Source organism: Lacerta agilis, chromosome 11 (genome assembly GCF_009819535.1).
Source record: "Lacerta agilis isolate rLacAgi1 chromosome 11, rLacAgi1.pri, whole genome shotgun sequence".
In the NCBI taxonomy this organism is placed as follows: Eukaryota; Metazoa; Chordata; class Lepidosauria; order Squamata; family Lacertidae; genus Lacerta; species Lacerta agilis.
Window position 1 is genome coordinate 30,866,669 of NC_046322.1, and position 17,859 is coordinate 30,884,527.

The window sequence follows — 17,859 nt, forward strand, 5'->3', positions numbered from 1 at the left end:
GTACAAAATACATTCTTTTTCCTCTTTTTTATATAAATTTTTTAATATAAAAATTTTATATAAAAAGAGATAAGAATCAGAAAATGGTATATAGGAATGCACTGAAACTCTACACAGGTGCAGGATCTGATTTGTGTGATAAATAAAAATCCACACAGGGTGTATGACCATGAGGTATAGCCAGTGAAAACTCAGTGACTGCATTCAGATTTGAAAGCAAAACATTGTTTGCTATTATGAACATAAGCAACCTCGGGCTAGTGTACTCCCTCCTCTCCTCCTTCCATATGTAAGGGGTAGAGCTCAAGGAGTACTTCCCTGGATTGCTGTAAACAATGGTTTGCCATTGCATCTGAATACACCCAATAGGAAGCTATACATAGGCTTATATTAGTTTATGCATGAACATGCATATTTAACTATATGATACATGATGTTCCTGTGTAATAATACATTTTGAAACCTATTCATTAGCTTCATGTATTAAGCATTATGTGGATTCTATTAATATATCACAAGGATCAAACTCTCCATACAGTTTGAATGTCTGCATTCTTGCTGATTTTCTCACTATAGTCGTTACATCCACACCCACCCACCCACCCACAATTATTAAAAGTTTTCAGTGAAAAAATAACATGAAAGAAAATGAATAATGTGAATAATGTGCTTTTCTCTCTGCAGGCAGGCAAATGCCATTGAACGTTGTCTTATATGTTCACAATCCTTAGTTTAGTTATTTATAATTAGGAGTTTTTTGTCTGTTACTAATATTTTGTTTTATTTCTATTTTATGGGGTGCTTTCTGCTCTGTGGTTTGGACTTCTGAGCTGTCCTCCCACTTTGAGTTTTACAGACCAGAAATGTCTGAATGTCTTTATCTTTTCTTAATTCCCCGAGGGAAATTAAACTGCTTCTATGTGCGGCATAGCAAAAGAAGTCTACACAGACAGCTAAATAATACGCAGTTTGGTGTTTGGTATAATTGTGCATTGAGTTCAATCAGTATTTATTTTGTTTATGAATTAACTCCTTGCCATGATGCAGTGAAGTGAAAGGGAAATGCCGGGGCTGTGTGTGTGTGGCTGCGGGACAGAGCGCAGGCTATGCATGCAAAACATTCTAGGTCTTGAACTACATCAGGATCTTCCAACTTTCTTTCCCATAGCTAGTTTGCTGTTGTGTTGCCCTTGGGAGGGTGTGATGAACCTCAGCTGTCTTCTCAGTCTTGCAGCTGCAGAGTTGGGTGCGAATTGTCTATGCAATTGTGTCACCACCGTTGCCTCCTTTACCGTTTCAAAATTGGAAAGAAGGCTAGGGTCCCTTTGGCTGCTGGAGCAAATTCCAGGGTGTTGGGGCAAACTGAAAAGACCTTGCTATCCTTTCTGGTTTCAGACAAGGTGAAGGGAGCGGACAATTGTTCATGAGCTTCCAGTGGTGACAAGTGCAAGGATTCTGGCAGTTGCAGCCAAGGTGTGCCAGAATGTTTGATACTGGACATTCATAACTGGAATGGTTATTTGTCTAAAAATAAAAATAATAAGCAGCTGGAGGGAGAATTGGATTTGAATTGTAGTGGCCATTTCCTTGACTTAACAGCACCCCCAAGTTTCTGTAAGTTGGAAAATGTGAAGTACCCATATTAGATCAAGGTAATTGTGTGGTGTTCTGTAACAGATTTGTAGAATCCAAATATTTGCCTATGCGTTGACCACTTTATGCTATATGTGGTTCACCACCATATGTTAACTATTCATTTGTAATTTTTGGTTAAATTCTACATTTATTTTTCTTCTGTCTCAGCAAAGGCACCAGGATCTTTGTATGACTTTCATGAACATAGTGAAGGTTCATAATATTCATAATGATATTTCATATCATCAGATTAGTTAAAACATTTTCATCTCCTTCAGCTGCAAAATCATTTGCAAAAGTGCCTCAATCCATGAGGCAGAGTTTAATCAGCATATTTGATTTCCAGAGAGTGTTAGCATAAAGGTTTTGGATTTGCATTTACACATTTTTTAAAAAATCTTTTAAGAAAACCTATTGTCTGCTTATTTGGCTTATTCCTTTGGAAATGTTGAATTGCAGAATGGAACTTGGTTTAAATTGTTCCAGACTTTGAAAATAGTGTTCTAATGTGAAAGCGTCTTAAAAGGAAGAAGCTGTGTTCCAGCAAAAATACAGCAGTAAATTATCCTCCTCTGACCATTTTGGTTTCCCTGGGATTTTGTTCCCACCACTGTGAGATGAGTAAGCAATTGACATTAAATTGTATTGCCTGTAATTCGTGTTGTTCCAAAGCCATAGCACAAGCAAGCCTGCCTTTCAGCCAAGGCAAAACAACCGATTAGGCAAGACATTCTGAATCCCTGGACTGGGTCTTCACAAGCTTTGGCATATCTCCATATTAGAAAAGCTAGAAATTCTGACTCAGCTGTTTGTGCATCATCAGGAACAACATAAGCAAAGAGCAAAGACAGGAAGATTGAGGACTTAATGTGGCCAAAGAAACACAAACACCAGGAAATGTAAAATCTGGGAATTTCCAGGTAACTGTACACAAGCAGTTCATAACAGACCAACTGTTGCTGCTGTATTAGTCTCAGGGAATAGGGAGCACAAAGGTGTTGAGAGTTCGGGGTAGGTTTTTTGTGTTTTTTGTTTTTTACTGGTCCACCACCTGTCGGTAGTGAAAATGTTTGCCTCAAAATAGCTCTTCTCTTTACCTAACAAATAACTAAGTATTCTTCTAACTTGCCTGATGAAGAGTTCTGTCTTCCTGAGAAAGTTGCATATTCCTACAAAGTAAATAGCTTTTTACCTATTTTATCTCTCTAAATGCAGTCAGAATTATTTCATTCCTGGCAGTCTTTCAGTTCCTCAGTAACCTGAAGATTTGGTTTGTGCTTAGTTTGTGGAGAGATGGGTTGTCAGAGCACCCTAATCTCAGAATAGCAGTCACAATTTGGAGGATGAGGTTTTTGTTCTGTGATGGCTCAAATAATGAAAGGAAGCACAAAAAATACAATCACGGGCGCCAGAAGATGAGAAGATTCTGCACCTGGACCCCATGGGTTATCATAATGTTTTTACAGGAAAGTTTGCATGGCTCAGCAGCCCAAAGAATTTTGTTTTAAAGAAATAGTTCATAGAGGTTTTCATTTCCCATAGTACTTTACTAGGCAAGGCTTGATCTGCCAATTTGAAGTTGGCCCCTGTCACAAGAATGAGGCTGAGAATCCCTGAGTTGTTGCATTTTGAATGGCTTGCTGAATCTACCTTTATAAAAGCTTAGATTTGTGTTTTAAATGCTAGGTTGAATGTCATTCTTGAAGAATGTTGGAAGGAAAGAAAAAAAGATACCCATACATTTTCTTCCCCATTAACAGCAGCATCTTTGCTGGATAAAGAGCAAACAACTCACAAAGCCTCAGGGTTTCAGCTATGCAGAGATTTGTTAACTTGAATCAGTCAAGCAAGACAAGTACCTAAGAGGGGGTCTGATGCTCCTATGTTCGTTGATTTAATCAGAGTTAGTTTGGTTCATTATTCTCATATCGATTTAATTCTTGCTTTTGCTCTTGTATTGATTCCAACTGTGTACATAAGGGACATTTAGACAACAGTTATTGTCTTTTATTCAGTAAAGAATCAGCCAAGAAAACATGACAGCAAACTATTAAATTAAGCATATTCTCCAAGGAGTGCTGCCTAGAGGCAGCATCTGAAAACAGACAAAGGCCTTTCCCACTTTCTTTGACTTTCCGCCCTGCAAATATTTTGTATAGATGATACTGGCATTGACCCCGGAGGTTACACATGAACAAATCTAAGGCCATACTTATGTTAAATTAACACTGCATGGTAGCTCCCTTTGCCTGGCAAGCCATTTTGTTTGCAGCAACCTGCCATGTAGTATTGTGCAGTAATGCTAGGTTTCCCCAGGCGGCCAGTTGGCAAAGCCTAAAGACTAAGGTTCATGTTTGCATGGAACAATCTGTGCATGTGCAGTTGTATGCAGACTGGCTCAATGTGCATGTCCAAGGAACATGCATAGTTACACTGAATATTATAAATGTGCAAAAACAGCAAACACAACATCAGTTACAACATTTAAAATGAATAGTATACATCAGGGATGTCCAACCGGTCGACTGTGGGTCGATCGCGGTCCACGCAGGCTCACTTTCCTTCGTGGGGGGGAGCATCCGCCCCCTCGCTCTTCCCTTCATCCGCGCACGACTGCAAAAATGGAAGACAGAGTTATTGCTGCCGTGTTTTCTGCTCAGTAAGCGATTTATGGTGCGTGTCCCCCCCTAGAAGTGGCAGAAGTATGGCATGTCCTCCCCTAAAAAAGCTCAACAACTTTGAGTCCCCCCCCAAAAAAAATGGGTAGATCACTTCTAGTTTTTTTAAATCTGGGAGTAGATCACAGTTTCTTGGGAGTTGGACGTCCCTGGTATACATAACAAGTGAAAATTACACCCCTGTAAAATATTTATTCACGAAGAGTCGGACACGACTGAACGACTGAACAACAACAAAATATTTATATTGATCACAGTTGCCTATGTATTGGTAACCTCAAGGTTGAATAACTGCAATGTTCTCGGGGCAGTGGGGGGGGGTGACCTACCCTTGGACTTGGTCCAGATATTGCAACTGGTGCACAACATGATGAAGAGGGTCAGACCACAAGCAGCATATAGCACCTTGTTCAGGGGGTTTGCGCTGGCTACCAATCTGCTACCAGGCCATGTCAAAGATGTTGATACTAACATATGCAGCTCATGATCAGGTTACTTGAAAGGCTGCCTTATCCCTTATATATCTAGGGAGGTAACTGCAGTCCACGGGAGAGCTTATCCTGTAAGTTCCAAAGATCTCAAAAGTCCATTCTGCAGTAGCGCAGAGCGTGGCTTTCAGTGTGGCTACCCCTGTTAAGTGGAACAAGATTCCTGTCAGGATATGACCACCCAATATATCAGCTTTTTTTTTTTTTAACTGTTTCTCCCCCCTCTTTTTACTATACATTGCCTTAAGACGATGGTGTAAAAGGTGGTTAATAAATTAATGATAATGCAACACATTAAACAGAACGTAGAGTCTGCTTCTCATAGTGCATTGTTAAGAGCTCTGTTCCCCCTAAAATTTTATCCACAAAGATACCCAGTTCATTAATTCCTGAGCTGATTGATTCATCAGTGCCATTCACATTAAACTTAAATAAGTCAGAAACATTAGACATCTAAATTGTCACTGGTCATCTTGTTTCGCACATTTACTTAGCAGTTTCAGAAGCAGTTAATTTAACCATGGCCAATAGATTGAAATTTATTAGCTTTGCCCCAACACTCATAAGAAGAGAAAAGGCCTACCTGGATCATACCAAAGGTCCATCTAGTCCACCCTCCTGTTCTCACCGTGGCCAACAAAATGCCTAATGGAAGCCCACTATCAGGAATTTGTGCTCTCCAGCAACTGATATTTAGAGGCAAACTTCCTCTGGTCCTGGGGGTAATACATAGCCATTACGACTAGGAGCCATCTTTCTCTGAATGTGACTGAAAAGGGCTGCATCTCAGACCCCTGTTTCACCGACCTTTTGGTTATACTCATTTGCCCACCATGGATCAGATGTCTGAAAATGGCTCGTATTTGTTCTGTAAATACATTTAAATAGCTACATGATCTTCTGGTAGATTTTGTTGGCGGCTGTCATACTACTCAAGATAAGCTGTTGTAAAACAGGTGGTCTTGACTTTGCATGAATACAGGTTTGGCACTGTGCTTTTATAGCTCATCTTCCTGTTCTACCTCTCTGTGATATGAAAATTTGCAATATAGCTGCTTCTAGAACATTTGTCACATGCATCTCCAATCAGAAGATCTGCATGGCTAGAAACCCTAAGTAGGCTTGTCTGTCGTAGATTTAAGGAATACAGCTGTCTCCTATCTAGAAGAGACTACATTTAGCCATTGCTGTCTGCTGGCAACTGCTTCTCGATTCATTTCCTTAAACCTCTTGTCTACCAAACACATTACTCTTTTTGTTGCTGTTTTGGCTACCACGAATGATTTAGAGGAGAGGGGAGGAAGAATTGCGGCCAATTTCACCAGCCAATACTATTGATGGTAGTTTTATGAAAGTTCCCCTGTGCTTGGCATAATGGACTGATTGATTATGCTTTATACACATCTCTTCTTTGCTCCAATGGATAGATGTGAAAAATAGTTTTGAATACATATTTTAACACTTTTTAATGTTAAAGTTGTGTTTACTTCTCTGTTTACTGCTGCTGATTCTCCAAACCTCATAACCTGATTTGCACATAAAACTAAGTCAAGACATGACTTGGCATTGACATGTGGATTCCTGGAGAGAAAAGTGAGGCCACCTGGTTCCTCCCACAGTCCTCCTGCTACTGCAAACTAAGCCATGGTTTGGATTAGCATACTCTTTGAACCTGGGCTCATGGTTTGTCTCACTTCAGAAAAATCATAAGCTGTAAACAAGATGTGTAATTTGTTTACAGCTTGTGGTTTGTCTGGAGGAGACAAATCACAAGCTGAAGTTTGGACAATGTGCTATGCCAGACCATGGCTTAGCTCACAGTAGCACAGCAGCAGCAGGATGGAACTGGACTGCAGGAGGAGCAGAGCAGCCACAATTACCTCTCCGAGAGCCCATGGTTTGGTTTAGTTGTACATGCGAACTGAGTCAATATGCTACATCTTATTGCAGGATGTAAATGAATACCTCCATGAGTGATGAATATCCAAAATGAATGTGCTTCCTGATATCCTCCCCACCCCCACCCCACGATCCTTACAGAATAATAATTTCTGTAAAGTTCTCCTGCAGAAATGGTACTGCAACAACAAAAGAGATCATGCATGAAGTATACCAGGTTTTGTGGCAGATGGGGGAAAATAATATAGACCACCTAAATTCAGTACCTTAAGAGCAAGCCTTTAGACTAATTCTGACATGCTAGTCATCCAGGAAGTAAATAATTATTACAATTAGGATCAAGATGTTGGCATTCCAGATTCCTTCCAGCAAAATTGTAAACATGGTAATAACCTGTCTCAAGAAATGGGTGCCTTGAATTTATTAGTAATTTTAAGCCACATAAATCTATATTCTATATGCCACTGCAAAACTTCATAGGAACATGCTAAAAGTTCTTAAATGCCTCTCACTGAATCAATACACATGCCCTGAATCCCTGAATACTGAGTTCAGCAGTGAGAGTTACATGGACTTTAGATCAGACCCCTCCCCGTATGCTTTAGAGGACATAGCTGGATTAGTGAAATCCCTGGATATAATTAGTCCCTATTATTAATATGCTAGTTCTTGTGAACCACGTCCTGGTGATGGAAGTGTGATTGGGTTTTTCAGACCAATGCCTTCTATGAGCTAATATTTGATTCAGCTGAAAGTAGTCTGGCATGATCGCTACAGAACTATTGTAATGCACACCACTCAGTAGTGCTATTTACTCAAAATGTTTGTGTCTCATGGTTGTGAATTTAATGATGTGATTACAAAGACTGTGTGAAAAGCCCAGCCACAGGATCATAATAGACTGGGAGAGCCAGCACTCTCACAGATCAAGGAATCTATTGCCTTTAAGGAATGCCTACATAGAAGCTTCCATGCTCTCAGTTTGGTGCTTAACAGCATAACTTAGAATTGCAGGAATCAGTGTCAATAATAAAAAGTTTCATGATGTATGGAATGTTGCAGACTACCGCCTGCCTCTGATGCCACCAATACCATGTGTGCAGCTGAAAAAACCAGTTCAGGGTCATTGCAGGTGCATTGCAACACATCCCACTCTGATTCCATATGCCATACATGGCATTAGCTGTATATGGGCCCTCAAGTTTTTATGGCAAGAATTGCTCTATAAGTCTGCAAAAAGGAACCTAGTTTTGCATGTTATCTCCTTGGTTTGCTTACGACATTTATAAAACTCCGATATGTAGTACAGTGGTACCTTACCGGTAGTTCTTGAAATTAATCTGTTCTGGGAGTCAGTTCGACTCCCGAAACCGCATCGGACGTTCGGCTTCCAAAAAACGTTCACAAACTGGAACACTTACTTCTGGGTTTGCGGCGTTCGGGAGCAGATTTGTTTGGGAACCAAGCCGTTTGACAACCAAGGTACCACTGTAAATCGTCACCCCTTTAACGCACCACTTGCAGGAATAGGCAAAGCATTGTGAAGGAGCCTGCAGGTTGTGTCTTTGGTCAGATATCAGGAGCTTTACAAAGCACCAGAGTGCTCTCAACCTTCTATCAAGATGGGTTTCTCACTTGGAGCTCTCTGTGGTTCTGTAATTGCTGACGAGACGCAACCTGCCTCTAGCCTTGCCCTTCTCAGTGGGATCTGGCATCAGACTGGAACATGACTCTTACATGGACCCTTTTGTGTAACTGGAAATTCTGTGTGATGGTGTGCTGCCTTCTGTTTAATGCAGGCGGGGCCAGTGGGAATCTGATGTTGCAAAAAATATAACCCTTTTGTAGCTTGTAATTGTATTATATTTGCATACTTCAATTATAAATATATATAAATATAACAAATGTAATGATAGTGTGGTCTCCAGAGTAAGAACATCACTATTGTTCAGTGTTAAATGCCCCAAATTCAGCAAGATTATAGAAGCCAGTGCAATTTTGTCTGTCTAAGCTTAATCATCTCCCATAAAGATCCCAAAAATAGTTTTGTTATTTCCCCAAAATTAGCTTTTGAGCGATCACACATGCCAGGTACTTATTTGTGCAGATGTGTGCAGTAGCACACAAATAGAGAGATAAGTTCTGTGAGATGAGAAGCAAACAGCACTACTCAGATGACAAATAAAGTGCCACACTGAAATTCTGTGCTAATGTTCTGGTTTGGGATGGAGATACAGAGATATTCCATGCTATAACAACAGCTATCAAACAGAAGATATTTTTTTTTTAAAAAAGAAAGACATATGGAAAACTGTTACATGTGAGTTTATCCTCAGAAAAAGTTCTTCTCATTGATTTTAAATATATGTTTGTACTTCATGTTAATGAGATAATAATCATATCATTACTTAGATTCTGCTCTTTGCATTTTTTACAATTACCATTCTTGTAATTAGAGCTCTAAAACTCTGTAGGGAGTAAAATTTGTTAATTTCTGCCATTTCTGTCTTGATTTTTTTAAAAAACAACGCTAAATGATTTCAGTCTGTGAACTCTATGCCATGTTTTCAAATCTCATATTTTTCAGCATATATATTGAATTCCAGTTTTGCAATGTAAATAGTGACACACACACCTAGTTAATGAAAGACAGCAGATGAAAGCTTTCCCTGCGATGCTGAACCATAAACATACAATTGCTGTTTATCCTTTGGAAGAGGAAAGCGAAAGCCTCAAGTGAGAAACTGATGCCTGACAAATGTCTGCCAGCCATTCTTCCTGTTCCCCTGTCCAGAGCTGGGGAGCAGGGGGAGAAAGATTAGGGAATTGAAACTTGCACTGGCTTTCAGAGAAAAAATAACCCAAGAGAGATGGGACATTAGTGCTTCCCAGGTTCATCTGGGTAACACTGTGTTATTTTACATGGGCTGCATCTGGTCTACATATGCCCTGTGTGTTATTTATTTATCAATCTTTCCATTGATACCCTGACTTTCCGTGAGAAACAGACTTAAAGGCAGCTTATAGTGAGTCAGCAATAAAAGTCATAATAAAACAATAAATTAAAGTCTCTCCATTGTCAAATGAAAGAAAGAAAGAAAGAAAGTTGATTAACACCTCACTTCTCTTTATACCATTCACATTAATTTGCTTTGTATTGCAGTCCTGAGCATGTATTTGCTTCAAAACCAGTAGGGTTGGTAAACACCATTTAGGAGAAATGAATGCTTTAGTCTTGCAAAGGGCTCCCATCAATTTTGGAGGTCGATCAGTCCAACATCCTGCCAAGAATGCCGCTATGAATTCTTCATAAACTTGCAAAGTGTAAATTATTTAACTTGGAAGCAGGTTTCCTGTCTGCAAACAAAGGAAGAACTGACAGCGGAATGCTCTCTGAATTGCAACTAGACTAGTACTTCATCCCTTGGTGTATATTAACATCCAGAGAAGACTCACCTCTGCTCTGTCTGTCCTTTCTATCCAGCTATGGAATTAATTATCTCTTGGTAGAGTGATGGCACCCAGCTCTGGAATCATTGTTTGATCCTGAATATTTAAACTCATTCATCCAGAGAGCTGAATCTTTGTTGGTTTCACAGACCCAGAGCCGTCTCATCCATTGGGGCTGGTGGCGCGGCGCGCCAGGGCGCAATGGCCTGGAGGGCGCCTCCGTCCTCCAGCCCCGCTGGCAGCGCCTGCCGGCAGCGCCTGCCGGCAGCGCCTGCCGGCAGCGCCCTCTGACTCCCGGCAAGGGAGCTGGCCGGCCACGCCACGCCCTCTGGCTGCCCAGTAGAGCACAGGAGCACAGCTCTGCGCGCCCTTCCAGCGCTTCCGGGACGGGAGGCGAGGGCGGCCGGCTCGCGCTCCCGCGCGCAGCCGGCCGCCCACCCGATGGAGCACAAGCTGCCCAGCCGCGCCGCCCGGCTGCGCCGCGCCATTCGGATGCGCGCGGGAGCGCGAGCCGGCCGCCCTCGCCTCCCGTCCCGGAAGCGCTGGAAGGGCGCGCAGAGCCCCGCGCCGCTCCAGCGCCACGCCCCTCATCCCCTGCTCGCCCACCCCCCTCCCAAGGGGCAGCAAGCGCGGGAGGGAGGCGGCGGAGAGGCGGCATGGCGGGGGCGCCGGAGGGATAGCCGCGGCAGGGCGGCAGATCCCCTTAAGACGGCTCTGCACAGACCTCATCAATGAACTGGTACAGACAGGTGGCAAAAACATCGGAAGGACAAAACACACAGGCATGAAAAGGATCCTCACTTCTATCACACTTCAAAGTTGAAATAAATTTTAAAAATTAAAAAATTGTCCAGTAGCACCTTAGAGACCAACTAAGTTTGTTCTGGTTATAAGCTTTTGTGTGCATGCACACTTCTTCAGATACTTCAAAGATGAATATTAACTCAGTTTCCCCTGCCTCTCGGCTTTATGTGGCTAAGAATCCTGCCAAACAGGTATTTATTCTGCCAACTAGAGTCGGTGTGCTTTATTGATGCTACCAACAACTGGGACTGCCAATAGCTACCTATTGTGTAGTACTCTCTTAGCCTTTTGATTTCATCTCTAGCTAAAAAATAGATGAAAGCTGTTTAATCATTATGATTGCAGCACAAATCCATTTCATGACCTGGCTAACATAATTCTATATAGAATTGTAGGATAGTAGGGGGAAACACTCATTTGGGGAGAGAGAGAGAGAGAGAGAGAGAGAGAGAGAGAGAGAGAGAGAGAGAAGCTACCTGAACTTGCACCGATAATGAATGAGAATACACAGGTGACGAACCAGAGGCTCCTGGATAGCTAGCAAGTTGGGAGCATAAGCAATTAATCTTTTTTTTTTTTTTAGTTTCATCTTTAGAAGCCAAATTAAATCTTACTTTGTTGAAGCAAACAGGTAAGGCTGATTATGTCCACTTAAATTACTGCAGTACACCACATTATCTGAATCACTGCAAGTTCTTAATGGTGCTATCTCTTGAGAGCCACTTATGAAACCAACAAACTCCTCTCATTCAAATTTCATTCAAATGCATGGGATTTGAACATTACATTTTAGCATTTCCTATGTAGAAGGAGTTTGGGGCTATATCCAGGATTCAATATTTTTACTTGGCCTTTGAGGGCCAGGAGAAGGTGAGGCACCTGAGACATCGCTGTCTCAGGTGCCTCACCTTTAGAGTGAACGAGTCTCAAGTGTTTCAGCGCAACCACAAGATAGAAGGCATTAGTCTTCGTCTTTCTAGTGTAGTCTTTATGAACTAACCTCAGCTACTTTGATGGAGGGGTTTAATGTAAAGGTGAAGTTTTTTGAAGACAATATCTGCCCTCCCTCAAACATTTGTTTCCCCAATTCAGCAAGATGAACATTCTAGATTGAGAGGTGACAGATCAATAGTGGCTGCTGGGTGTATTCAAGAAGACATTTCATAGTGATGTATCTAAATAAGAAATCATGAGTGGAATGACCAACATTATTGAATTTGCTCAAGATTATTAGCTTCTGTAGGGTTGCTGGAAGGGGGAAAGTATTGAGCACCAGCATATCATTGTAAATATAATTTTAAAAGACTAAGTAGAAAATATTGCAATATTGGTGGATAGTTTATGTTGTATTGGGTTTGTAAAAACTCTTATCTAAATTGCTAGGCAAACCCAAATGTTTGTGCTGTGTATATACTTTTTGTGATTTTGACTAAGTAATCAGATCCCTTCCCCCCCCCCTTCCCTACTGAGACAGTGGCTGTAAAACGATTTCTCAATCTAGATGTGTGGTCTAGTTCCTTTATGTTGGAATGAGCTTAAGTGTAAATGAACCACAGGAATGTATGTATGTCTCTTGTTAACTCACCTCAGGCTTGTGAATTCTTTTTTATGTTAGATGGATTTTATTCTCAAAACTTGAATTGTTGACAAGCAGGCAGAAATGTGTTTTAACTACATATAATAACTATATATCACTTTGTTAATTCTCCTAATGTAATAATATTAAACTGAATATACTTGTTGCCACCCGCTTATTTTTACAATATTAAAATTCGTTTAAGAAAAGAAGTAGATCTTTATTAAGATGGGCTAATTCTGGCCAGTATGTATTTGTGAGTTAAATTATTTTATATATCAATAGCTATCATTTTTCACTTGATCCAGCCAAGCTATATCCAAGCAGATCACAGTTAATTCTTTAAAAACAAAAACACTAACCTCAGTTTTAAATGTAATTTAACAATTGAAAGCAGCAAATGGTGAGCATCGTGAAGCCTTCAGTCTGGAACATGCACATATGATTTGTTGAATTAGTACCTTTAGATCTTTTTTTCAGATGCATTATGCTGATTGTATTTCTGATAAATGCAAGTGCAGTTTTTCCTTAAACGCTCTTGCTGGGTAATGAGTGTTGAATTTCTTCGCAGTTAAGTTGAAAATGTCTTTCTAAAATGCACGATTAAGCACTCTTCCCTCCCGCTGTATTCCCACACTTTCCCTCCTCCCCAGACCATCACATGCATTTAAAAAGCTCCTCTCTCCTAGTCATGTGACAAACTTTGAAGAGGGGGGTGGCTAAGGCAGATTTAGAGCAGCACAACCAGTGCCGCACTGGGCACTGAACCTAGAGGGTGCTGTAGGGTACTGCAACTATGACAGTGAATTGAGCAAAATGGAAGATGAGAAGTGGGGATTGCCCAATTTTGGCCTTGCACAGGGTGCTGCTGAAATTTGAAAGACCGAAGTCCACCCCCGGGATAGCGGGCAACCAATTGTGCCTAGTTAATCTTTGTGGGTTTTGATTTCTGTGTTGAGCTTTGCATTATTAAGCGATGTAATTTTAATTTTTTTAATAGGAAAATCAAAATAATTGTACTCTTTTTGTTTTCTTTTGTTTCATTCCATGTCTGGTCGCAAAGCACTGATCACAGAGAGATGTGCAGGAAGCCACAAGATTTTTGTCGTTAAGGCACTTCTACAAGACTGTTTCTAGGGGTTTGTTGGGTCTTGAGAACTTGATGATTGTGCAGGGCCTGAGCTTAGTCCACAAAACCCACGTTTAAGGAAACATCTCAACCAATCTGAGTGAGAGACCAGCCAGCCTGTGCTGTTATATACCCAGGGAAATTCCTCACACCCTCCCATTTCATCTGGGTTATAGTGTTTTTATCTCTTGCCCTACCAATAGTTCCTCATCCCTTTTGTGCCCAGGATTTCATCCAGGTTTTGCTTGGCTTAAAAACAATAATGATTTTGAAGAGGCAAAACATATCAATAACAAAAATTAAACTGGTTGGATATCTTCAACTCGGCCATAGCCAACATGGTGCTCTCCAGGTGTTGTGGATTACAGCAGTTATCATCTCTGACCATTGGTTGGCTGGGGCTGATGAGTGTTGGGGTCCAACAGCTGCTAGATGCTACCAGGTTGACTACCCCTGCCTTAAGCAGCTAAGTAATGTCATGATGTAATGAAGGGATGTCTATCTTCCTGACTACATGACCATCCAGTTCAATGGCGATGAGTATTTTACCACACCCCTCCCATAGAAGAAACCACTACCCTGAATATGTTGCTCTGCACAGTGATAGGAGGTAAAGGAACCCCAATAGTATCTGAAAACATGACAGAGTTAGAAATTCTCACCCTGGGAGACACAAAGTTTAGTGGGAAACATGTCAGTTCCCCATCATTTTCATACAGGGGAGTGATTAACTAATGATAAATTTATATAGAGCAGAGAGCATAACCAAATCCAAGAAGTTTTCCCGTGTAGTTGTTAGAATTTCTAGGAAAATATTTCCTAATACATGAACCATGCTACAATACACCCCACACTGGGAATTTAAGAACAAAGCCCCAGTAAATGTGTCAGCACAGCCTAGGACATGATGGATGTGCCAGCACTGGCAAAAAACCAAGTATCCTATACATATGTAGATCTTATATAAAGTCTTGGCAAATTCAGCCTCCAGTCTGAATTTTTCTTTTTTTGAAAGGAAAAGGGCAAAATGTTTATTCCCTATCTTATTAACAATAGCATATATCACTTTGGACATAGATGTTAACATGTAACTGAGTTTTAGGTAAATGTTCCAAGAGCTTTGAAATATTTAATTTGTTGTCAGAATTCTGAAATTTGTGTGGCTGTAGGAGCATTTAAGTTGCATTATCTGTCGTATCACCTCATCATTAGGATAGGCACTCAATCACACTAAATAGTTAGTGGGTGCTTTGCTTTGTCTGTTGAGATGTCTCACATCTGCTTTTTCAGTTTTGTGTGGCTTGTTCTCAGCTGAGAAAACAAATACTTATCAATGCTCTTACCTGCTCTTCAGTGTGTGGTTTAGCTCTCTGTATTATTCACACAACTCGTAAACAGAGTTGATGTTTCACATTTGAGGGTGCTAAATTGTGGTGAAGTTAGAATTCTTTTTTCATTACATTATTATCCTGCTTTTTCTCTAAGGAGATGAAGGCAGTGTGTGTACTTCTTTCCCTTTGTTTTATCCTCACAGCAACCTTAGGTTAGACTGAGAGATAGCCCAATGTCACCCAGTGAGGTTTATAGGTGAGCATGGATTTCAATCTGGGACTCCCCAAGCAGACATATTCTCAAGTTCTGGCACACTCTCAAAGCAGACTTTCTTCATCTGTGGTGGGCATGTTCAAAACATCACTTGGAAAAACCACGGTGGGAATATAATCTCCTTGAATTGGGGATGTATTTTAAAGTTTTGGTTGCTTGACAATCTTGCTAAATGTCATAGAGTTCACAAAGCTCCTTTAACTAATGTGGTGGTAGCAGCACAAACTGTATGAGCCAGAGAGCAGAGATTCCATGGCTTACTATGTGGGGAGAAAGAGTCACGCCTCATCATGCCCCTCTGTCCATACCCCTGATATCTGTGCATCTGTGATTCAGAATCAAGATCCCTTATGAGATAGAAGCCCCTGTGCACTTAGTATGGGGATATGAGGGTCTCTTTATTTATCCTGCCTTTCTTCTGTCATGGAACTCACAGGGATTTGCATGTGTTTCCCAGGTGGTCTCCCATCTGAACTGGCTAGGCTCATGCCTGCTTAGCTTTGGCAAGGTTGTGAACTGTCAGGGGCACCAACTATAGAGGGCTCTGGGTGCCCAAGCACCCACAAAAAATTGTTGTGGGTGCTCACCACAGGGCCCCTGACACAACTTCCAGTGCCTCACGAAGCACCGGAAGTCAAGTCTGAAGCCTTGTGAGGTCTCAGAACCTGACTTTTGGTGGCAATGGAAGTCAGGTTCCAAGGCCAGGGCACGGGCATGACAACATGATGTCATGCGCCCTGGGCACCCATAAAATGGGGCCCAGGTCAGCTCCCCTGCCTCTTGTTCTTTCATACCATTAGCTTCTTTCTGCTAAACAGATAGGTACTGCTGGAGATGTGGCTACATGGATGTGCTGATGCTGGGAGTGTGGCTAGCTGGCATAGTCTCATTTTACTCTCAGATACTGGGGAGAAGTAAGAGGAGGTTGTCCGAAGAGGGCCCTATGATTGCCCACATCTCTTGTTTTGTGTTGAATACCTGGCTTACGTGAAAAGTTGCTTATGTGGTACATAACAGAAGTCTGAATCATGCAATTCCTGTGCCAGCTGCTTGACTGTGTGAACCTGCCAGCGACTGTATGAATCAGGATTTATTACATTTCTCAGTAAACTGCAGAAGGTAAAGAAATTGGGAATCTCTAAACACATGCTTCTCAAGGATTTCAAATACTGCACAGCAGGCCCAAATACACTCTCTAGATTTGAACGCTGAAATCTTTTTGCTATTTTAAAGTTTTTTTTTGTTTTTTTTTCAATATTTCAACTATTGGCAAGGCAGAAGGTAGAGCTTAAGACCTTGAAATTTAGGAATTTGCTCCTATTGTGAAAATATTAGAAAATGGCTATAAATCTCATGCAAGAAAAATGAGGGGGGAACTCCAGCCAATTTTCAGCTATGCCATGCAGCGGTAACTGAACTAAATACAGCTTAGCTGTCTTTTCCATTTACTTGTTTGCTTCTGCTTAATTCTTTACGTTGGCATCACAGGTTGGATTGGCATCTTGAGGAAAATGAGAAGAGGGATTAAAATGGAAAAGTGACAACTAAACTATTGCAACCTGATTAATTTCATTGCTGGCTTTGCCACAGATGAACAAGTAGCAAATATGAGCATGATTCCTTCCTAAACATGTATACAGTCTCCAAAGACACTAAACTTTCCTTTAATTATCTTCACCTAACATTGTTTAAAAATAACCAACATAAATTTGTTTCACTAAGGTTATCTACTTTAAATCTCTAGAGCTGATTCTCCTCCAAAATCGTCAGACAAGCAGCCGTCATCGAAAGAGATGCCTTCAGAATCAGAAAAAAACACTGGTGATCCTGAAGACCTCTTCGGTGATATCTGACCAATCTGGAAGAAGACTATGACCTCACTACAAGCTGTTCATCTCCAATTAATTATTTGTCTCAAAAAGAACATTTTTATCTAGAAGCAGGGGGCTATTTGTTCCTTGGAGAACATTTTTAACAATAGTTTTATCTTTTTCTAATAAAGTTTTTGTGTGTGATCCCCCTAGTGGTCATCATTTGTCACTCTAGATTTCAAAGATGGGTTTGCCTACAGTTGATTTGTGTGAGGGAAGCTGATCTTCCCTTGGGGGTTAGGGAGAAAAATTAACCAGACCACCAAAGTGGCAGCAATAAAAACAGTGAGGGAAGATTAAGACTGCAGTCCCTGCATAAAGGTGTCTTTTAAAGTCTATAACTTTTTCATAGATAGCAACAAGATATTTCCCAAATTCCAGGCTGACAAATATTTTCTAATTTGTGTCATTCTGCTATGGAATCCAATGTCTTCTCTCTCTCTCTCTCCCCCACCCCCCCTTGGTCGCCACATTTTTTTAAAAAAAGTCCCACGGTGAAAGCTAATCATCATTAGCTCCAGTTAGGTAGTGGTCTAAGTTGCTACATCTTGCTCAAGCCTACACCATTGTTTCATATTTTTATTTATGCAAACCACTTTGGGACCTACTGGCAAAAGGTGGTAAACATGAGTCTCAAATAAATAATAAACAGAAGGGAGCATAGTACAAAACCAAGTAACTTCCGCCTCCCAGTATACCTCTCTCACACATGTATGACTTCTTA

General features: G+C 41.0%; 1 protein-coding gene across 6 annotated transcripts in view; it reads left to right on the forward strand.

Moving 5' to 3' along the window:
* XRCC4 (X-ray repair cross complementing 4) overlaps window positions 1-17,281 on the forward strand; it is a 104,916-nt gene extending 87,635 nt beyond the window's left edge. For all 6 annotated transcript variants that reach the window (XM_033163785.1, XM_033163786.1, XM_033163787.1 and 3 more), the window contains one exon: window positions 17,009-17,281. In XM_033163785.1, coding sequence (XP_033019676.1) covers window positions 17,009-17,117 — 109 coding nt within the window. In that variant the 3' untranslated portion in view covers window positions 17,118-17,281. The remainder of the gene's footprint in view (window positions 1-17,008) is intronic.
* The last annotated feature ends 578 nt before the right edge of the window (window positions 17,282-17,859 follow it).